This window comes from Antechinus flavipes, chromosome 1, assembly GCF_016432865.1.
Source record: "Antechinus flavipes isolate AdamAnt ecotype Samford, QLD, Australia chromosome 1, AdamAnt_v2, whole genome shotgun sequence".
NCBI lineage: Eukaryota > Metazoa > Chordata > Mammalia > Dasyuromorphia > Dasyuridae > Antechinus > Antechinus flavipes.
Genome location: NC_067398.1, coordinates 94,692,816 through 94,716,626, shown reverse-complemented (window position 1 = coordinate 94,716,626; position 23,811 = coordinate 94,692,816). Strand labels below are relative to the sequence as shown.

The window sequence follows — 23,811 nt, the reverse complement described above, 5'->3', positions numbered from 1 at the left end:
GAAAATTTTCATTAAGGGTTTGGAAAAGCAGTAGTGATTTTATAAAACATCCTTAATTAATAGGAGCTTTATGTTTGTTCCTTACTGCATTTTTTTCCCAGATTACTCAGACTACATATTAGAAAATTTGTGATATGATTCTGGATTCTAACGAGCTTGGATGCAGAAGTCTTATATAACTTATATCTCTTAAATTCATTTCCTTACAGTGTAAAGAAATAAGGTATTTATTTAATATGTTAATTAGGATAAATTACTCTATGGGTGGCTGAACGAAGACGCAGTTAGAATTGGGATCAGTTCAAATCTGATCTCAAACACTTACTAGCCTTGTGACCCTGGGCAAGCCATTTAGCCTGTATTTGCCTCAGTTTCCTCAATTATAAAATGGGGATAATAATAACATTCATCTTACATGATTGTTGTGACTATCAAATGAGATAATATTTGTAAAATTATTTTTCAAACATTAAAGAATTATATAAATACTAGCTATTATTATTTCTACTGGTCAGATCCCCAAACATGTCAGAGAATTCAAGGACCATACCCCACTTAGGACTAGTCACCCAAACCCTTTAAGTGGAAGTCCTCCTTTCCCTAATCTCATTTTACATGCATTCTAAATATATCTTGGCCCTGTTGGTATCAAAGTACTAGACGTAGCTAAGCTCCTGCCTCAATAATTGAAGACCCTCTTATCCTGAATTGTCCTATCAACTTTTATCTAAAATCTTCTCTGACTTTTTAAGAGCAACAAACTGATGTGTTGTTAATATTGTTCAATTGTGAACAACTTTTTGTTACCCCATTTGGGGTTTTCTCAGCAAAGATACCAGAGTAATTTGCAATTTCCTTCTCCAGCTAGTTTTACAGATAAAAAAACTGAGACAGACAGGGTTAAGTAACTTGTCCAGGATCACCCAGCTAGTAAATGTCTGAAGCCAAATTTGAATTCATGAAGATGAGTCTTCTTGACTCTGAACTCAACAGTGTACCACTTAGCTGCCCTAGCTAGCTTTATATCAGCCTCACATCTTACTCACAAACACTGGGATTCCTCAGCACTCCTAGTTAATTTTATACATAAAGTAGAAATCTCCTTTACAAACATCCTTGACAAGTATCAAGTTATCATTAATAAGGGAGCACTAGCTACTTACCAAAGTAGTTCACAGCAGTTCGGGGCAGCTCTATAAGTTAGGAATCTTTTTCTTACATTATGCTAAAATCTGTTTGCCTGAGTCACGAACACTGAACTCCTGAACCCATCAGATTTAGGACTTTAACCAACCAATCTATGAACATTTGTGTTAGTGGTAATAATCCTTATTCATAGGAATCTTATTTTTTTCCTACCTTTTAGTTGGAGGACTGATTCTCTGAGGAAATCTGGTTAGCTAAATAATAACAGTGGATAGAGCATTTGGTCTAGAGTCAGGAGGAACAGACATTCACTAGCTTGGCAAGTCACTTAACCTTGTTTGCCTCAGTTTCCTCATCTGTAAAACAAGGATAATAGCCACCATCTCCCAGGGTTATTGTGAAGATCAAATGAGGTAATATTAGCACAGTGTCTGGCACATAGCAAGAATTATGTAATTGTTCATTATTACTATTATTAGCCACATTTTTGATGCTTCTGAAGGTAAAGTGGAAACTACCCCATTTCAAGAATGAGCAACAAAAATCTTTCCAAAATATATTGACCTTGTCTTCTGCCTTATACTTGCTGCATATAGCTGATCTTTCTCCAGTGATTTAGGACCTTTGAGAATTGTCCTTAGGTTAATCTTTCTGACCTTGGCCAAGATCTCTATTTGCCTCAGGTTTCTCATTTGCAAAGTAGCAATGATAATACTTGAACTATCTGACTCTTTAGGTTATTGTGAGGAAAAAAATCTTGTAAAACTTAAAATGCTGTATAAATGTAGATTATTATTATTATTATTTAGTGCTTAATTAAGGTGCATGCATGTTTTAGGAAGACTGAGCTAGGAATTAAGAAAATGGTTCTAAATTTGGCATCTGGTATACATTGCATAACCTTAAAAAAAAGGTTTTTCTTAAAAAAAAGAAAACAAAGAAAGGAAGGAAGGAAAAGAAGGAGGGAGGAAAAGGAGGAGGAAGGAAGAAGAGAAGGAAGAAAAAAGGAAGGAGGGAAGGAAGGAAGAGAGGGAGAGAGGAAGGAAGGAAGGAAAGAAGGGAGGGAGGGAGGAAGGAAAGGGAGGAAGGAAGGAAGGAAGGAAGGAAGGGAGGAAGGGAGGGTAAGAAGGGAAGACAGGAGGATGAAGGGAGGGAAGGAGGGAGGAAAGAAGGAAGGAGGAAGGAAGGAAAGAAGGAAGGAAAGGGAAGAAGGGAGGGAAGAAAAGGAAAGAAGGAAGGGAGGAAGGAAGGAAGGAAAGGAGGGAGGGAGGGTAGAAAGGGAAGGCAGGAGGGAGGAAGGGAGGGAAGGAGGGAGGAAAGAGATATCAATGTACTTAAAAATCTTTTATTTTAAGATATACGTGTACCCAAACAAGTTGAGGGATTGAAGGTGGGGAGTGGGAAAGAGAGGAAAAGATCTATGGAGAAAAGTGCCAAATTATTTTTTATTTTAAGATTTGTGCTCCAGGGAACTAGTTAGAAAAACTGCAAAGGTGGAAATGGGGGGCAATCAACACCTTGTCTATGATATCTTATAATATATCAATCAGAATTTACTGCTCTTACCTTTTTATTTTTTTAGACCCATTATTCTCAGGACACTGGAATGATCTTGACTAATTGTTAGGGAGGGCTTGGGGATACAGACTATATTAATATCACAGCATGCCCATGGATTCTTTTTTACAATTGAAGGAAAAACATAGTTAAAGTAAGTAACCCTCAGGGTGAGGAAATCAATTCAAGTGTGCATCTCTGACTCATCACCTTGAAGTTGGAAATTGATGAGTTCCCTAGTGAAGAGTGAGGTGCTTCATTCCCACTGGTTTCTAGAGAACACCTGTGAGCTCAGTTCAGTAAATAGCAAAAAGTTAGAATTAACCATGTCCCTATAACAATTCAGAGTTATAAAGTCACTTAGTCTTAAACAAGTAGCAAAGTATTACCTTTACATAATCAGTAGCTATCCCCCCATGAATTTGAAATGCACTCCTCCATGAATGTACACAACATGAATGAAAAGAGCACACACAGAGAGAATGCATGAAGTCAAAGAAACTCATACAACCAGCATTATAGGTTCCTAATATATTTTATTTTCTCTGAAGTCCTCATGCTGCTCTATCCTGAGAAGCATCATATCTACTGATCAAGTCATTCACTTCTGGTCCCTGTGATTCCATAAACTTGCCTGGAAGTTGGGGAGGGAATCAATGGAGCAGGGATACCATGAATTTTCCTTCTTCCTTTTAGTCCTTCTCATATTTACAAGCAATAATCTGTGGCTTTATTGCAGTATTATTCTGGGAGGCCAGATGGTGTAGTGTAAAAAATACTTGCCTTGAATCCATGAGATCTGAGTTCAAATATTGGTTCTGATACTAGCTTTATGACCATGGGCAAGTCACTGCATTATCATCTTGGTGTTAATATGAATTTTTTGAAAATCCAAAAGTACTATATATACATACAATAATTATTATTTAGTTTCATTTCCACCTTTCCCAAATAAATGGACGGAATTGTTTTTAACTTATCAAGTAAACCCTAAAAAGAAACTTAATATTGATATTGGAATCTCTTTTATCAGCTTTGTTTTCCTTGGAAATGTTTGTTTTTACCTAACAAAAAGGTATGCAAAATTTGGAAAGGGTCCGAACATTTTAGCAGGGGTCTTCAAACTACAGCCCACGGGCCAGATGCGGCAGCTGAGGACGATTATCCCCCTCACCCAGGGTTATGAAGTTTTTTTATTTAAAGGCCCACAAAACAAAGTTTTTGTTTTTACTATAGTCCGGCCCTCCAACAATCTAAGGGACAGTGAACTGGCTCCCTATTTAAAAAGTTTGAGGACCTCTGATTAGAGCATTCATATGAGGTGGTCTTCTCAATATATTACAGAGATTGCACATTTTGAAACAGAAAGTTTGTAATTCCTTTACTTTGAGTTTTGGGTTAACGCTTAGTTTAAATGTAGTCCAGGAATTCTAATATTCCAAGACATATATCTTCAATGGACTGATCTCTGAGGAGCATTCAACTAAGGCCAAAGACTTAATGTTTCTGGCCAATTTATGGTCAGGTTTATCCTATAAGCCACTTTGCTGGAATATATTAATGGGAAGCATGTTTGTTGTCTATTAAGAAAGATGTTAATTCTTTAGTTGTTTTTCTACTTCAGAAACTTATAATTGTTTTAAATTATACATTATTTCATGTGTTTAGTTAGGTTTGTGTAATTTTTATCCTTTCCTTTTGATCTCTCATTAGTTGTCCCTTTAAATTAATGAACTTTTCTCCTGGTTAGCCAAGGTCACAGAACTTTGTTGTTATTCTTCCTCTCTTAATATTTTCCTCATCCCTACCTCATAGTGCTTTTTACTACCCAAAGATTTAGAAATTGAACTGAATGGAAAAAAGGAATTTCTGGTAAAGGTGAACCTATATACCAAAGTTCTTCAATCACAGTATTGAAGTCTTAGCAGTGTAGGAGGGATAAGCATCAGCATGTCAAGTCTAGGGCATTGTTGTTTCCCCAAGGAAAAGAACCCAAGTATGGAATGACTCCTCTGTTAGAGTTTCATAAATTACCATGAGTTATTCAGGATTCACCGTATCAGAATATGGTAAATAGAAGAAATCATTTCAGTCCATTTCTTTCAAACTTTTGATTAGATTTGTTGTTATTCAGTCCTGTCATCTTTGTTTTCTAGGAATGGTTTGCCATTTCCTTCTCCAGTTCATTTTATAGATGAGAAAAGGAAGTTAAGTAACTTGTCCAGGGTTACATAATTAATAAGTGTTTGAGGCCAAATTTGAACTCATAAAATTGAGCCTTCCGGTCCAGCACACTACTGCACCACCTAGCTACCCTTGATTAGTTTGCTTTAGGGTTATAATTCAGATCTTAATCTATTGACTAAGTTTTTACTCCATTTTTTTGACTTTCTAGCATACTTCTGGTAGTATGTAAATCCTCTATAATGAAACCATCTTTCTGAACTTCAGACTTCTGTGCATAAAGTAGATTTTAGTCTTTTCTTTTTAATTTATCCTTTTAAACAAAACCTAAGTCTTGTTTTAGATACTTAATACCATGACCTTAGGTAAGTCATTGTAAAATGAGTTTAACAATAGCATCTGTCTCACAGGGTGGGATATGAGGACTCAATAACATAAAGGATGTAAAGTGCTTTGCAAATGTTAAAAATATATTCTACCAATGCTGGCTATTATTACATCTAGCTTAGAAATAAACAGAAAATTCCATCGAACATAATTAATTTTCAAAACTTCAATGAAGATACAGTCTTAACAGACTGTGTCTGATTTAGAAGAATAAATGAATTTATTCATCTCTAACATTCATGTCATCAAAAATGGCATCATCAGGAAGAAAAATATTTGCTTTAAAATTCATATTATCTGCAAATTTTTCTTCTTAGAAGATTTTTTTTGAATGTCAGTCACAGACTGAATCCATTTTGTTTTTCAAATACTTTTAATGTAAAAAAAAAAATGAGTAGTCATCATGCTAACTACCATTTCCTATATGCAGCAATATTATAGTGGATCTCTAATTTGGTGGATATGAAGATTGCCTCCAATGGTGCAAATTTCAAGATATCCAGGCTGTCTCATCTAAGTGTGACTCATCCATTTATTTCTTCCCATAAATCTTCCAGAATGGCCTGACAAATATTCTAGAGGCTTTCCTCTAGGTCTTTTAACATTATTCAACCCTCAGGTTGTCTATCTGGTATCCTACTATGTTCTAATGACCTTGAGATGTCATTTGGGCATTCATAATTCATATTTTATTGACCACATAATTCTGCATATGTATAATAGTTATCCAAAGCTTGTACTGTGGCCAGTGCAAGATAGAAGGGGGCTTCTTTACCTTACCCAGAAGAAAACAGAAGTAACACTAAAGAACAACACATGGATTCTCTATGTACTTGATGTTATGCTAGTAAAGATCACCCTGAGAATATAAATACACATTCCAAACTTTGGTAGCAGATCTAGCTATCTGCTACCTATGGTAAATTTTCTGAACTTCAATGTCCTCATTTGTAAAATGAAGATATTGAACTAGATTATCTTTAAGGTGCCTTCAAGTTCTAAAATTGTTTAGATATCATTAAAGAAGATGGCTTTAGGGGGAGTGTGCAAGAGAAATACTTGGATATGTAAGTGATAGAGATCCAAAAAGTACCAATAAAAACTTAAACAATTTATGTATATCTTTATGCAAGAATATGAAAACACATACCGATCCACATACCTCTTCACCCATTCTACCCACGTGACATGCTATAAAAGTCCCTGGACTCATAGGGCTGAAATCTACTCTCTATACCAGTAGCTTTTTAGAGAAAATACTATCATCTTCTAAGATTACATTTTTCAATAGACATCTGCTTCATATAGAAAGATTAGAAGAAAAATTTTCATCTCTGGCCAAAATAGTACATCAGTTTTCAACTCTGAGTTTGTACTGAGTGACATTCCTAGAGTAGCTTAAGTTATAATGTATAACATTTTGCTCATTGGAAAGATAAAAACACTGAATCTAGTTTCCTGAAACTTGCTTATTTTCCTTCTACACCTCTTTTGTTTATTGTTAATATTTACAACTATGATGGTTTGTAGTAGGGGTGCAATGAATAGAGTGTCAAGTCAGGAGTCAAGAAAACCTTAGTTCAAATCTAGCCTCAGACACTTAATAATTATGTGATCCTGGGTAAATCACTCAGTCCTGTTGACTGTTTTCTCATCTGCAAATTGAGCTGGAGAAGGAAATAATAAACCACTCCAGTGTCTCTGCCAAGAAAACCTTAAATGAGGTCACAGAGTCAGATATGACTGAAATGCCTGGACAACTACAATGTTATAAAATGCTAGCAAATATGATTTATCAATCTGAAGCAAGAGTTTTCTCTCCTTTCTCATCTTTCAGAGAAAGCAGTAATGAATGAGACCAATATGGAAGAGCAAATAGTAGGAAGTGAACATGTATGCACAAACTTTTCTTTCCTTTAGCATGTATATAAAGGATAAGATATTGCTAAAAGCAACCTTAATAGTTATCTGGTCCAGTGGGGCCAAAATCACTTAGAAATCTAATTATCCCTGAAGCCTGCATCTTGACTTATTTATAAAATGTAATATTATCTATTTTTATTGAATTTTATTTATTTTGTTAAATATTTCTTCCATTATATTTAAATCTAGTTTGTCTGCACTCCAGAGTATTGTGGGCTATGTTTAAGCCTGTGGGCAGTATATTTGACAGGTCCAATCTAGTGCAATTCTTCTTTTACAAATGAGAAAACAAAGAACTTAAGTTAAATTGCATAAAATCATTCAGGAAATTAATGACAGAGCTCAAACTTGAACCCAGAACTCCTGACTCTAAATGTAGAATCCATGATAAACTCTCAGTAAAAAAAAAGAAAAAAAGGAAAAAATTGTATAACATCAGCTTGTTACAGAGTCAAGGGCCTCAAGTCCATGCTGTGTGAGCATTAGTTGAAAAACACTGGCTATATTAAACGTAAAACAGAGAAGACTTGGCTGAAAGGATATGAGAGCTGTTTTCAAGTATTTCAAGGACTAGCTAGAGGAAGATATAGATGGATTCTTTTTGGCACCAGAAGACAGAAATAGCACCAAAGGGCTGAAATTGCTAAGAGGCAAATTTAAGCTTGAGGTACAGAAACCTTTTGAATAACTGGAGCTTTGCAAAATAGAATATAGCTTTTTTTCAGAGGGAGTGGACTCCTAATCAATGATTTTCAAGCACTGGTCTGATAATATTTTTGGCCATTTGTGAAGTAGATTTTTTTAAAGGAGATGTTACTTAGACTAGAAGACTGCTGCAGTGACTTCTAACTCTTAAATACCATGATTATATCAATACCAGATGATCTATAGTGAAGTAATAACAGAAAGGTGGAGCTAAAATTTCTTTACATATTGAAGAGAAACCTGCTCATAAAGATATCTGTTACAGTGCCTTTGAGCAATGGGAGAGGAGTAATTACAAGGAAAATCTCCAGTTCTTTCCTATTATCTTATGCCTACATTTCATTCTCAAGTTTAGGTGTTACTATGCAGTGAGGTGGTGCCACAGGACATAGAGCATTAAACTTGGAATGAAGAAGAATATTCTTCATGAGTTCAAATTTGACTTTAGACATTTACTAGTTGTATGACCCTGGGCAAGTCACTTAATCCTATTTGCCTCAGTTTTGTCATCTATAAAATGAGCTGGAAAAGGAAATTACAAACCACTGCAATATCTTTGCCAAGAAAACCCTAAAATTAGGTTGCAAAAATTCAGACACAACTGAAACAATTGAACAGCAACAAATGTCATATAACCTAGATCCTTCTGCAAAATTGAATGTAGATGTAGGGATTGGTAGAGTAAGGCTGTATAGGACATATGGGATCTTATAGTACTCCACACTTTGCCTTTTCTTAACTCCTGACATCAAAATCTATGTCTATTGACCATATGCCTCTTGGTTTTATACTGCTCTATAACTATTTCAGATATCTGTGTATCTGTACAGAAGGTGATATATCTGACAGAAAAGAACATTTAAATTCATGCCTCAGTTTTGAAACTTGATGCTTGCATGATATTGGGAAGGTGACTTGACATCACTAAGCTTTATATTAATAATCTATAAATGGTGAATAATATAATTCATACTACCTGTCATTACAGAGATGTTATAAAAACAGTACTTAATGTATCTCAAAGCATTATTTAAATAGAAGTTTATTATTTGAAATAAGAGAACAAGGATTCTAATCCATGCAGATTTCCTTAGTAACCTATGTGATCTTTAGGATGTATGAATTCTGATTTTCTCATCTGTAAATAAAGAATTTTGGAATAGCTGGTCCCAAAATCCATTATATCTCTAAGTTTTTTGATCCTGTTCCTGTGGCTTTGTCTCCCCAACTAGACTGTAAGCTCCTTGAAGAGAGGCTGTATATCTTTACTTCTCTATTCCCCAGAGCACCTAAGAACCCAATCTAGATGCTCAATAAATTCTCGTTGCCCGTGATTATATAATCGGAGCAGGTTTTGGCTCCAACGGAATTCTGGCATACACTTTACAAAAATCACATGTGTCTTGCCTTTTTTGCTTGTGATTATAGTAAACTATCTCCTCTTTTTTATGGTTTTATCTCCTATTTGTGAAGACTTCACTTTTGCAGCAAATTTTCCTTTTAAGACAGGCCAAGGAGTGTAAAGCCATAATTGTTTGGAAAAAATGACTACATACAGCTAAGAAGCAACTTATCTTCTTTCTGCAAGATTTAGTAGCTCTGCTTATGCTGCAAAATCTACCATTGAGAAATAATCTTACACAATGTTATTATCACCTTAGGAGAGGTGGTGTAAAATATGTCATCCAAAGGGATGAAGAGATATGTCTCTTCATATTTAGATCATACTGAAGGTTTACAAAGGCCAATAAAACACACTAAAGTTCATAGAAGTATTAGAACAGGGCTTCTTGAACTTTTCTGTGACCCCTTTTCACCTGAGAAATTTTTACATGATTCCATGTATATAGGCATATAAAATAGGTATACAAATCAAACATTTGCTGATAATAAATCATAAATTCACAACTCCACATTCAGTTACAAGACCCCACCTTGGGTCACAAACCACAATTTAAAAAGCTGAATATTAAGAGAATCAAGTAATTATATATTTAATGCCCACTATGTATCAGACACTGTGACAGCATATGCTTTTTTCCTATAAATAAAAACATGGCCAATTTACCAGGGCCAGGGTCTAGCTACTAATAAGTATTGTCTGAATATAAGAAATCCTGTTTTACTTCCTGCTTGTAATGCCTCTACCAAGATCAGAAAAAGCATATTCTAAAAATCGCCCCCTCAACTCATCCCATCCCCATCATACCTAATTGCATCAGGTGTAGCCTTGAAGTTCAAAGTATGAGACAATTGCAGTATTAGTAAATAAGTATTTCTTGGGGAGCATAGTATTCAGATCAACTTTATAATAAAAAAATCACATCTCATAGAAGTATTGAGACTTCCAAATGAGGTCACATAAGTTTTATTTAATGATAAAGAAATAAACTTTTTAGAGCAACTTACTACTTGTGGCTCAGTGTTTTAAGCATCACCACTTTGCCCCAGAAGTTGGCTTAAACTGCTTTGAAACTCAATCTATAAGCCTGATTCTTTCTTGGCTTATTAGCCAACGTTTGGACCTCTGGCAAATTCAAAGATTCACTGTGACACTGTGATTGTGGGGGTTTTTTTTCCAGCCAGTTCCCACATTGATTGATGATGTTTGGCATTTTGCCTTCTTGTTGTTTGTTATGCTATTACAACAGAAAGCATTTTCAAAAGATACATTTATCAAGTTGTCATAATAGTTTGGCTTGCATATCTATCTACCAAGAAAAAAATAAATTTCTCCCCTAGCACTAATCTATTTGAGTCACGTGATATCTCACATACTAAAGAGGCAGTAGAGAACACGTAGGAATCCTGCAATGGGATTATGGGACTTTTTGACTGAATGTTTGAGTGAAAGATATGTTTTGTATACATTTTTGAAAATTATTCTATTTGGAATGAAACCAAAGTAGGGACTGGTACCCATTTCTAATTTTATACCTAATTTTCAGTTGTTTTGGTGGGCATGTACATTGAGAGGATATTTGATTTAATAACAATAACTGCAAATATTTTAATAATTAAAAATCATTTTCCTCATGATAATCCTATGAGGTGGCTAATATGGTTATTATCATGTCCATTTTACAGATGAGGCTCAGAGATTCAATGAATTGTCCACAGTTACATTGCTGAAGAGTCAGAACCAAAATTTGATTCCCAGGATTACTTATCCCAAGTCAAGTATTCCACTACCCTCTAGCTGTCATAAGAATTGTCATGATTTGGATATGATATAGCACCCTGTTAACAATTATTAGCCTGATTGATTGAAAATGAATGGTAAATCATTGGTAGGTAAAAAAAAATCTTGGAATAAAATATAAAATTCACTTTACACACTAAGCCCCAGAAATTTTATAGATATAGTTAATAGTATTTGGAACAGATTATTCTCAAAGAGACAATTCAATAATCAAAGTTATCATATATTCATAACAAAGTACTTAACTGGGTACAGGTGCAAAACATTTCAAGAAGTGTTAAAAATATGAATACATTCTCTAGTATGGCAGAGATTCTAAAAAAGAGTAGTCCTCAGAATTTTAGAGGGAAGGAGAATAGAATTTACTACTGATATAGGATACTTGGCATCAGGTTTATCTGAGATGAGGAAGATTTCATCTAAGCAATATTTTCTTAATGTTTGGAAAAAAAGGCAGGGGGAACACAATGTATCACAGATGAGTAGAAAGGGCCTGTTTCACACAAGTATGCTTGCAGAAAATGGAATGTATCTTGGTGGAATTGTGAACAGATCCAACTATTGTGGAGAGCAATTTGGAACTTTGCCCAAAGGGCTATCAAACTGCACATATTCTTTGATCCAACTGTGTCACTACTGGATCTGTATCTCAAAGAGATCTTAAAGAAGAGAAAGGCACCCACATGTGCCAAAATGTTTGTGGCAGCCCTTTTTGTAGTGGCAAGAAACTAAAAACTGAGTGGATGTCCATCAGTTGGAGAATGGCTGAATAAATTATGGTATATGAATGTTATGGAATATTAATTGCTCTATGAGAAATGATCTGCAGGATGATTTCAGAGAGGGCTGGAGAGATTACATGAACTGATACTAAGTGACATGAGAAGAACTAGGAGATCATTATACATGGCAAGAACAAGATTATATGATGATCAAGTCTGATGAAAGTCTCAACAATGAGATGATTCAGGCCTGTTCCAATGATTTTGTGATGAAGAGAGCCATCTACACCTAGAGAGAGGACTGTGGGGACTGAGGGTAGATCACAATACAGCATTTTCATTCTTTTTGTTATGGTTTGCTTGAATTTTATTTTCTTTTTCTCTCTTTTTTTTTTACTTTTTGATCTGATATTTCTTATGCAGTAAGATAATTGTATAAATATGTGTGCCTATTTTGGATTTAACATATATATTTTACCATGTTTAACATATATTGGATTACATGCCATCTAGGGGAGAGGATGGGAGGAAGCAGGGGGGGAATTGGAACACAAGGTTTTTCAAAGTTCAATATTGAAAAAAATTATCCTTGCATATGCTTTGTAAATTAAAAAAAAAAAACTTCAATTAAAAAATGGAATTTAGAGAGAAAGGCAAGTACTGGTCTTGATATATTTCTCTTAGTCATGTCTGACTCTTCATGATTCACACCAGGATTTTCTTGGCAAAAGATATGGTTTGCCATTTCCTTCTCCAGCTCATTTAAAGAATTGAGTCAAATAGAGTTAAGTAACTTGCCCAAAGTCATATAGCTAGTGAGTATGTGAATGCAGATTTAAATTCAAGAAGATGAGTTTTCCTGACTCTAGATCTGATATTTTATATACTGTGCCATCTAGCTGCCCCAATTATAGACTTGTAAAAGCAAAAGGGATGTAGAAATAACATTTGACAAAACTGCCTCCTAAACAAACTATCTTCCACAAATTAAATATCGACCCTTGTGCATGCACATATTATCTTTATGTAATTGTTGTCCTTTATATTTGAAAAATATCAAGGCTTAATAGAACTCCAATGAATAGACTTCTTATGGTCCACAGCTGAAGAATAATTAAGGACTACCTCCTTCAAAACTCAGATCAGGTGCCCCTTCCTGGAGGAATACTATCCCCACTTTTAGTTACTAGTTCCCTTCCCTGATAATTAATTTGTATATATTTTGTTTTTAACTTTCTACATTGTTTCCCATGATAAAATGTGAATCTTTAAAGAAACTGTTTCATTTATATGTTTATATCCTCAATACTTAGCTCTTGACACAAAGTAGACATTAAATGCTTGTTCAGTTAAATGAATAATAATGAACTTTTCTGAGATAACCAGACTAAGCATATCTATGCCCCCCCACATTTATATTCACTTCTGTGTTGTGAAATTTTGTTTTTAATGACAATATAACAGTAAGAACTTAAAAAAATACTATGTTAATGTTTTGGCTTATGAAAAATGAAAACAATCCTAATCAGCAAATCCCATAGATAGGAGGTGTTTGCTGATTCTCAGATTCTCAGGTCTTCCTAATATTTTTGGGAAGACCTCAGAAATGTGGGAGCATTATAAGTAGTTTCTTAGGTCAACCTGGCTGCATAAATCTGCTAAAAATTCAAAAACTTGTATGGATAGATAAAGAAAAAATAGTTACTCAAAAGCTATATGAAATCCCTGCTCTGGCTGTAAATTTGCTTGTCTTATTTAATCCACGGTCATTTTAGGACCAATAGTCTAAGAGTCCTGGGGTCCTTCTGGCTTGAATATCTAAGATGGTTTTATGTCTATTCTCTCATAAAGTGCTCATTTTTCCTTTTGAATGACTAAAAGGTTTTTTTTTTGGGGGGGGGATGCGAAGGAAAAACATATATAAGCAGATGGACTCTCCTATTTCAAAATTCTTTGCTCATGATCCCATATTTGAAAATCAAGAGCAATCCAGAGCAGTAACCTGTTTTTACTTAACACTCCTCTGGTTTTTTATAGTAAAGGTAAGAGTCTGGATCTTTATAGGAGCTGAATACAAATGGGAATGTTCTGGAGAGCAGCTCTGGTTTTATGTTACACAGTCCCTTGTCCCCTTACTAGGGGTAGGTCTGGCTAGACCTTTAGAAGGATGCATTTGTTCACAGAGAAGCTACTCTTTCAGCAAGGAAAAAAAATGTATTAGTAGAAGGAGCCTAAGGTACTTGAATTATCAAAGAGAGTTTGTTTATTCACAATAAGAGCTAAACATGAGTCATCCTCTCCCTTTTAAAAAATTAGACAATATGAATGGGGGGTGGGGTAGAGGAACAAAAGCCAACCAATCAGTGGTGCTTGGAAAAAAGAACTTTAAATTTTCCATGGTAATTTATCTGTTCTAAGGTTGGTGAGTTTTAATAATTGAAACTGAGATAACATCAGGATTTGAAGAAGTGAAAGAAGTGGTACAGTTTGTTCTGTGTTAATGAGGGACAAAGGATTTGTGCCTCTAGCTTTCGTCAGCTCTAAGTGTCATGCACTATGACGTTCGCTTAAAGAGTGACACAAGACATGTGAAAGGGATATTTCCCTTTTTTTGAGAGGGAATTGGTTGGGATTAAATACTTGCTACCAGGGAAAGATGATATGATAAAGTAATGAATTTTCATCAAAACTTTCATTTTAGATATAATCAATTTAGATATAATCTTAGCTGAGCTTCTCAGTTTCTTTTTCTATATATTTACACCAGGAAACACCTTCCCTATCACAATTATATAGTTATGTGAGAGAAGGCATTATTTAGATCCCCTGTTATGAATGATCCATAATAACTCCAATATAATTTGAAGGTTCAGATTTCCAGTGTTTGTTTTCATTCCCAAAGGTGAATTTTATTTTGTTTAAATGTAAAGGAAACTATTCAACTGCTTTATATTAATGAAGTGTAAAAATAAATGATTTTCGCCATTTAATTCTCAGATGAGTCTTTTGTGCCCCAGATAAATCAATAATTCTTTTAATGTAATACTTGAGACTTGGCCAGAGTTCAGTCCTCATTTTAGAATAGTCATTGTTAATTTGAGTGACATTTTCATTCCATTTTAACAAAATCAGTCTTTTGTAAAATGGCAAATCTATTATGTTAGCCAATCAAGACATGGAAATTTCACCAATAAATATTGATATCTTTTTAAATAAAAAATTAAGACAAGAATTAAGAAAAGTCTTTGCTACATGCAACCTATCTATATAGGAATCCCTCATTTTTTTTATAAATAGGTTTAACTAAATTCTAGAGTTTAATTATTAGTTAAATAGGAAGCTCATGTTAAACAAGAGCCCTCTTTTCTTTTACCAGCTTTATTATTTTATTACTGAATTTTGAAATAGTAAAGTTCATCTGCATTATTTTATGCTTTTCTCATTGCTAGAAAACTTGAAGATAATCTCTGTAGCCCATAGTCCAATGAATAGATCTTTGCCATTCTCAACATATGCTATATTGCTGAATTAACACCCTGTAATGAGGACACCAGCTTTCAACTAAATAACCACTAATTTCTCAATAGAATGGTACATTTACAGGCACATTTTAATAATTTTCTGATCATTATCATGTGCTAGTTGTTGGACATTGTATCTAGCAAACATTATGGCAAATGGCCATTGCTGAGCAGGGATTAAATATTTTGATCCTTAATGGTGCATGTAGTTATAATCTATTATCCAAAAATATGTAAATGCTCACCAAAGGTGCTAGCAATTGAAAAAGGGTCAATGAATGCAATTATATGAAAGATAAAATAATTCCTTTGTATACAAAATTAATGCTAAGACTCTGAAGCCAATGAAAAATTTAACAGATTCAAATTTCAAAATTTACAACTTAACAATCAGAAGATAAAATGGAACAGTTAGATAATGGTTCCTCTTCTCACTATTCCACACTAGCTCTGAATTCCTTAGCCATAAACACCAGTTTAAATTGGATCATTTTAATACTTGTTAGTAGTCTCTGAACTGGCAAGTCTAGTATGTTAGGGAAAAAGAGATCCTAAGTATTTGAGAAAGGGTTGAACCACAGTTTCATTACTAATAAGATGAGCTGGACTTTGATCACATAAGGTCTCAGCTATAAAATTCCATAGTTTGGATCACACATAATTACTAATATTTATCCTTTTCCTGCTATAGGAGCTGTGAAGGACGTAATATTCGATATAGAACCTGCAGCAATGTGGTAAGTGTGAGATCTATGAATGTAATGGTGCTTAATGAAAATTGCCAAATCTTTTTAAGTGTTTCTTGGAGGCAGGATGTTTAAGGGTTTAAGGGTTTCTTGGAGACTTTGATGGTAAGGTAAGAGTAAAAGCATAGTAAAAGATGAATTATCTAATAACCAACCAGAAAAAATACTAAGAATCCAGCATTTCCCTCTATATTCCAAGGCAAATCTTTAATCAGTTGACCAGAATGCTAATTGAAAACTATATTTTAAGAAGACCCTTTGAAGAAATCAGGGATGTTTAATAAGAGAAGGCTTCAGAGCATCAGAAATACTGTCTTCAAGTATTTAAAGAAGTTCCAAGTAGAAACAAGATCAAATTTATTCTCCTTGGTCCCAGAAGAAAGAACTAGGAACATTGGACAGAAGATACAGAAAGACAAATTTGTGCTCCATATAAGACATAATTATCCAAGGATTTGAGCTGCTCCAAAATAGTACAAATTACCTCAGGAGATCCCAACATTGGAGAGCTTCAATCAGAAGCAAAATGACCATTAATTAGAGATGTTGTATAAGGGAGTCTTGGTTAGGTACAGATTAGTCAAGAATACATCAGTGACTTTCTTCAAATTCTTGGATTAGGTGATTTTGTAACTGAAATATTCCTGCTGCTTGGGAATAGAAGAGAGGTGGAAGAAGAAGGGGAACATTCATTGTACTTTTTGCCAATATAAATCACAGCTCTGTCATTCACTAAGAGGTCTTGTGAAATAGTATAAGAAGTCATAAAAGAGAAGGAATCTACCTGGGGCAATGTGAATGAACTATTAGTTAATGGAAATACATCTTTGGGGTGGGGAGGGAGAAGGAAGTGGGTAGCCAGCTCCAACACTTTTCACTATTCTTGCCTATTCTCTTGTAGTAGCACATAGCAAAACTGGTGCTGGCATTTGATGGATTGTTAGGAATAAGTGAAAGAGTATTTTTTTTAGTTTCATACATACATATAAATTGAATCAAATTCAGAAACAAGACAAACAGTTTTCTGGAATCAAAGATACTATAGCTCATTAATGATTATTGAATCTTTTATATAACAATTTTGCATTTGTAGCTTTTTTTCTGTAAATATAGCATGCCTTCATTAAGAATATCTGGTATAGTGAAAAGGACAGCAGTTCTGAGGTCAAAGGATCTGGGTTCAAATATTATATGGGCAACTTTGGGCAAATCACATAATTTCTTTGTGCTTCAGTTTCCTCAACCAAAAGTGATTAAGATTCATTGGATGGCCTCTGAGGTTCCTTCCATCTTGAAGGCTATGTAGTTCTGTGCTTTTCAAAACTACTATGTGAACTCCTTTTATTTTAGACTTTTAATTTCCAATAACTGTCACAATGTTTCACATAGAATAAATACTTGTTGAAGTTAATTATTTTTAGCCTACTGATTCTCAGGATAGCAACTGGGAAAGGGCCACCAAGAAAACATCTACCTCTTTCATCTTCTCAATTCCTGGTAAGTGAACGTGTAAACTAGCCAGGGCAAGTAGCTGCCTATTCTTTCCTTTAAAAGGAAGAATCTGTGCATTTTCCCCTTTAATCTTTCTAAGAACTTTCATTTCAATAAGTAGACTGATGGATCTCATAGTACCTAAATCCATTTACACTGTGTGGATTAAATCTTTACAATTTGTAAAGTAGACATTGAATCTTTTATGAGAACCTAAGGTCTTCAAATAACTTGTTCATGATAGCAGTGAAACTTTTCTGTCTTTTTTTTTTTTGTTTTTTGGAGGTTTTTTTGGCCACAATTTGAAACAACGTTGCCAAAACAAACCGTATGAGATATTCTTGTGAAATAGATAGATTTAAAAAAAAATAGAAAACAGAAAGGTTGTTTTCATAGTCACATCCTAGTTTTTCAGTTGAATAATTTAGAATATTTCAGGTAAGCATCCTACCATTAAATACTTGTTTAAACTGAAACTGAACTATGACCCTACTCTTATTAGGTCAACTTTTAAAAGTGACTTCCTAAAAATATGGTATTTAATGTGGCTCTTTTATTATTTCTTTCTTTAGTGTTACTAAAGTTCAATAACATGATTTCATATTAAGGAAATAGGTCTCATAATTTTTATAGGAAAAAGTAAGGAGGATTTCTTTCATAGATGAAGAATTACATTCGTTTTTGCAAAACTTAATTAGAAGGCATATTTAACTTGGGGAGTATTATTCCTGCCTGTGTAAAGATAAATGAAAGAAGTTCTTGATAAAACTATTGTTCCTGTGTGAATTAAATGAGTCAGTCTTTACCAGAATTCAGTTTTGAATTTGGCCATTCAAGAATTATTAGTAGAGCGAATGAAATTTTAATTTACTGATTTGTTGCTTGAATCTGGAAAGTGGTGAAAAATATCAGATTTGGAATAGATATAGGACAGTCTTATTTTCTTAAGAGCATTTAATTCACTTCCCCTGCTTATGAGCAACTGAAAATTGCCCCAGAGTGCCTTTTAAGCCTTACTTTCCTGTACTCTTATATTCCCCAAAATCTGTTCCTCTTTTCTTTTCTTCTACTCATTCTACTACCCACTTCTTCCCTTCCTGAACTGTTCAGTGTTAAGTGAATGGATGATCAGATTCCATAAATTGTGTATGGAATTTATCTAGCAACACTATGACTAAAATTCTTGATTCAACCATTCAATTTCTTTTAGCTTCTCTCCTGAGACAGTCTACCGCTCATTTTAAAAATTCCAGAAAAGTAAAGTTGAACAAGATCACTTGCAAAGGTCATCAAGAAACTATTTCTTATGAGGATAGTTCCCAGGATGACAGATAACCATGTCATATTAGGAAGAGAAAACAAACCAAAAAAACTGAATTGAGCCATAGTAGTTGCTTACAAATAGTTTAAGGACTATCTTCTAGAAAAAGATGTGGGCATTCTATATTGTCCTAAAGGGGGAAAGTAAGCTTGAGGATTACAGAAAGGGTGATTTTTGGCTAAATATATGGAAAGCTTCTTCACAATTAGAATTTCCAAATCAGGGAATGAAATATCTTGTGGAAAAGTAAACTCTCTGTATTTTGAGTAAATAATCCCCCCTCAAGGATGGTGCAGAACATATTCCTTCACTGAATGAATTTGGACAAGAGGGGTTTTAAGGAAACATCCAATTCAGAAAGTTTTTGACAAATACACAAGGATTTTAATAGTAACAATTCACATTTTATAGTGTTTTGAGGTACAGGAAATATATATCACAAATGTGAGGGAAGCAGAGTATTATTTTCTTCACTTAACCAATAAGGAAACTGAGGCTTAGAGAAAGTGAAATTACTTCCCAAGGTCATGTAGTTCAATGACTAAGCCAGAAATCAAATTCAAATATTTTTATTCTAAGTCCAATATTCTTTCTTCTCTCTAGGACTTTTAGGCAACCTATTTTCATAAGAATATTTTGAGGAGAAAAGTGAGATGAAAATGTGAAAATTATCTGGAAAAAAAGTTTTTTTAAAATATTGTAGAAATGAAAAATATTATCACCAATCATCACCATTATTTACAAGCCTTTTTAAATGCCTTAGTTACTTCAAAACACACAAGACACAAGTATTTCCTGTACTAACATGATTGTTCTATACTCTTCTAGACTCTTGTCTGACACAGCTTATCAATCAGTAGTTTTTCTTTTATAGATTCTACTGCTCATGCACTTGGCTCATGACATATGTCTAATGAAATGTGCTATGAAATATTGCACTGATGTAGTTTATATTAGAAGACAGGACATCGTATTATCTCTGAGGACTGGGGTGAAATTGATTACACTAGGTAAATAGCTCTTTTCCTGTGGTGCTTTCGTGTCCTGATCTATGAAAAAAGAAGACTTAGAGTCCTTCTAATTCTGCCATGATTTGTTCCCTCAGTATTCTTAAAAGGTAGATTGGTGGTACTATGGATAGAGTGCCAGGCCTGAAGTCAGGAAGATAAATCTTCCTTAATTCAAATCCTTCCTTAGACAATTACTAGCTATGTGACCCTGGACATGTTTGCCTCAGTTTCCTCACTTATAAAATGAACTGGAAAGAAAATGGTAAAGCACTCCAGTAACTGCCAAGAAAACCTCCCTATGAGGTCACAGATGTGACTGGAAAAAAAAAAAGAACAACAAAAGTAACATGTTCTTAAATCTCTTCCAAGAACGACCTTCTCTGTTTCATGTTCTAAAGGCATTCTGTACACCAACAATTTTGTTGTAGGCTGCCTTCTTGATCTAACATTCTGTGTCCTAATTTTCTAGCAGCCATGTTTTTCAGTCTGAGCTCTATGTTCCCTTCTAGATATAATATTCTGTATTTCTGTGAAGTAGCTCACAATATAGGAGGTAGTTGGAACTTTTTCAAGAGATATGAAGATTAGCAGATAGGTCTCACTATTGTTTCAGTAGCAAAAAGATATATCTGGCAGTAAACCTTGGATGCAGTCAAGAAAGCCAAACACTTAGCACAAAACACCAGTGCTTAAAACCATGCTTGGCACGAAGTGAGCACTTAATAAATGCTTGTTGTTTGATTGCGGTCCACTGATTTTGAAATTTGATCATTCTCATGAATTGTTCATCTGGTCTTGAATGTCTAGTCCACTCAGATTTTATCTTTTGCTTGGATTTGGCTTTACTTTCTGGTGTTTGTTTTAGTTTTACCCTGATTGTGGATCTTTTTCTTTTTCATCCTGTGCAATCCATTTCTCTGAGACTCAGTTTCTTAATTTGTAAAATGAGGAAGAGGGTTAGAAGTCTTCTGAGAACCTTTTGATCCTAACACCATCTGAATAAATTGAAATACTGAGCGGAATTTGACTGAGATAGAAGACAGGATAGCACTTTCATAACTGGACTTTTCATTTTTTTCTTTATTGATTTGTGTTCTTTCCTAATCACTTCCTAATGTCCTAAAATTTTTTAGATGAAAATGATCTTTCATTGACCCTTTCCTTTCAAATTCTCCTTCTTGATCTTCCATAACTAAAGAAAGATGATTTGGGTACCAGTAGAAAGGACTAATAGAGTAAAACTTCTCAGTGTTGAGGCAAAAGTATTAAAATTGAGAAATTCCATGTGCCATATATAGATTGTTGACAAATAATGTCAGTTTGGTATGCTTGGTCAAACTGTCCACATGTTTCTCTGGTAGAAAACCAGGAGCTATTTCATTGCTACTACCTGCTTATGATCAAAAAGTAGCATGGCACCCAGAAAATACTTTTTAGACAGTTTTTTCAAGCTATTTTAGTAGCAGAATTTGGGCCAATGAGATGATCCTGATGTCTAAACATATATCATATCAACAGTAACTGAAGTCATCAGTAAATAACCTTTGTTTCCCTGTGGCCCAGTCAGATGCTCTTCCATTATACCAAAACTATAGGAAAGGACCCAAGGCAAACATTCTATTAGTCAAGAAACATTTTTGTTTAAGATCAAATATTGTACTAAAAACTCAGACTAGAAATAACAGTAGAAAGAGAGTCCCTATCCACAAGGACCTTACATTCTAATGGCAGAAGATAGCACATAAAAAGATGTATTTGGAGAGGGGAATGGATAGGAAAAGGTACCTGGTCCTGGAGAATGGTAAAGAAAGTCTGCAAAAAGCCTAAAGAAAAATGAAATTATCTCTATCTTGGGTGCCTTCCTTAAATGAAGATACTGGGAGGAGCCATCCAATCAGAGTGAAAGATGGTAGTTTCAAGGAGTACTTCCAATGTGTGAACTCCAGGATTTCACTGAGATGTCAAGTTGAAAAGCTAGAGCTCCTATTCTACCTCTGCATGGTAGGATATGACCCCTTTAAACAATATTCAAGGTCAATGAACTTTAGTTACATTTCAGAAAGAGTTATTGCCTATCTGTCTGTCTACCTACCTACTTGGAATCTGTTGTGCACTGGATTAGAAACAATCTGCAGTTGTCTCTCCATCTTGTTGGCTTTTATTTGGTTTGGGTTTAGGTTTTGTTGTTGTCATTGTTTTGTTTTGTTGCTCAGTACCTAAATTTGGGAGGAAATGGGTCTAGTTTGGGGTAGGGGAGAAAGGAAGATACATTCTTACTTCCTACAACCTCTCCTACAGTTTTCTATCACTTCAAGCCCATAGCAAACAGTTTTTAGACTACATGAAACAAAAGACAAAAGAAAATTTTTGTTTATTTTCTTGGACAAGATTTAAACAAGAGAAACAAATTTTGTGTAGGTAACATTAGTTAATTTCCTTCATAACCCTTTCAAATTTACCATCCTCTAGGTGCTTCCAGAGGTTGTACACATCATCACTCGTTCCCCCCTTTGCTGACTTTATTCTCTCCAGCAGTAAGCTAACAGAATGTGGCTAAAGCCAGTATTCTCCATGTGTCATTGTATAATTATTCAGTCAGCCAAAATACTGGAATTTTACTTATGTTGCAGTATTGGTTCCAGATCTGATATTTGAAGACTGACAGGAAATATCTTTTCCAAATAATTTCATTAGATCTAAGCCTTTGGACACTGGCACAACAGTGTCTGAGAGCAAGCTTTTCTGTCCTATAAGGCTCTACTTAGATTTTAAATTTGGTTCAAGCCTAGGAGTGTGAAAAGCAAGGATGGAAAACAATTCTCTCTCCTATCTAGCTAGCTAGCTATCAACTATCTGTGTTTTAATTTGTCAATCCTATTGAGCACATTTTAATTACTAAAATGAACTTTCTTCCTATTAGACTACATTTCCTCCTAATTCCTAAATTCTCTACACTACCTTTTATATATTCAGAGGACATAAGAGGGGGGAAATGAAGCTGTTGCAGAACCCTTTAAGATGTATCCTCAACTTGGGGAACTTTTAGTGTTCGGTATTAATTAAAAATTCTTCCAAATACTTTTTAATATATTTTTCCTTGTATGTTCTATGACTAGTTCATACTTAGTTCAAACTCTAGCACTGGTTGAAATGCAGTCTAAGAGTTTTCCCCTAGAAATCTAAATGTCCTGTCATACAAAATCTATTAGGACAAAACAAAGCATTTTTAAAGCATACAATTCTGAGTCATATCTACCATGGGATCCTTGCTGAGTGCTGCATTTACACTCTGCCTAGGTGAAGATGAGGTGTATGTATACTGTATCAAGTTAAACTTCAGGAATATATTTTCTCTCTTTGTAAACTATAAGGGTCCTAGTCATTTCCAGTTGTTCTGATCTATTTCTTGCCATTAGACCAAGAAGTCATTGGAAGAGAAAGTGAGGCTGGTGACTTTGCACAAACTTCCCTCACTTAAATCCAATTCACTTCCAAGTCATGATATCACTTTCCTAATTCCATCTATGGTTCTTTTCAAGAACAAAGGACAAACAATGAATGAATGAAATTGTAAGGATTGTAGAATTATAAGCAATTATGACTTTATATCAGTTGACTAGAATGCTCCCTTAAAAGTCTTAGTTACCCTAAAACTAGAGGAAAGGTATATTATAACCATTTCACTTATCCTCTTTATTCATTGATTTCCCTGTCTCCATTTTAATAGGCAAATAGGCTCTGGATATTTCTTTCTGAATGCAAAATAGAGCTGTAACTTGGGGGCATGTAATTGGAGAACTCGAAGGATCCTCTTTTGAATTTGGCACAGTTAGCACATTTTCATACACATCATAGTTTATGGGGGTTTGCCACAGCTGTTGTTAATTCATCCCAAA

The 23,811-nt window shown here is 34.5% G+C and overlaps 1 protein-coding gene across 1 annotated transcript in view; it reads left to right on the top strand.

Moving 5' to 3' along the window:
* ADAMTSL1 (ADAMTS like 1) overlaps window positions 1-23,811 on the top strand; it is a 386,862-nt gene that overhangs the window by 51,267 nt on the left and 311,784 nt on the right. Inside the window, exon 3 of the mRNA XM_051987060.1 lies at window positions 16,039-16,084. Within this exon, the coding sequence (XP_051843020.1) occupies window positions 16,039-16,084 (46 nt within the window). The remainder of the gene's footprint in view (window positions 1-16,038; window positions 16,085-23,811) is intronic.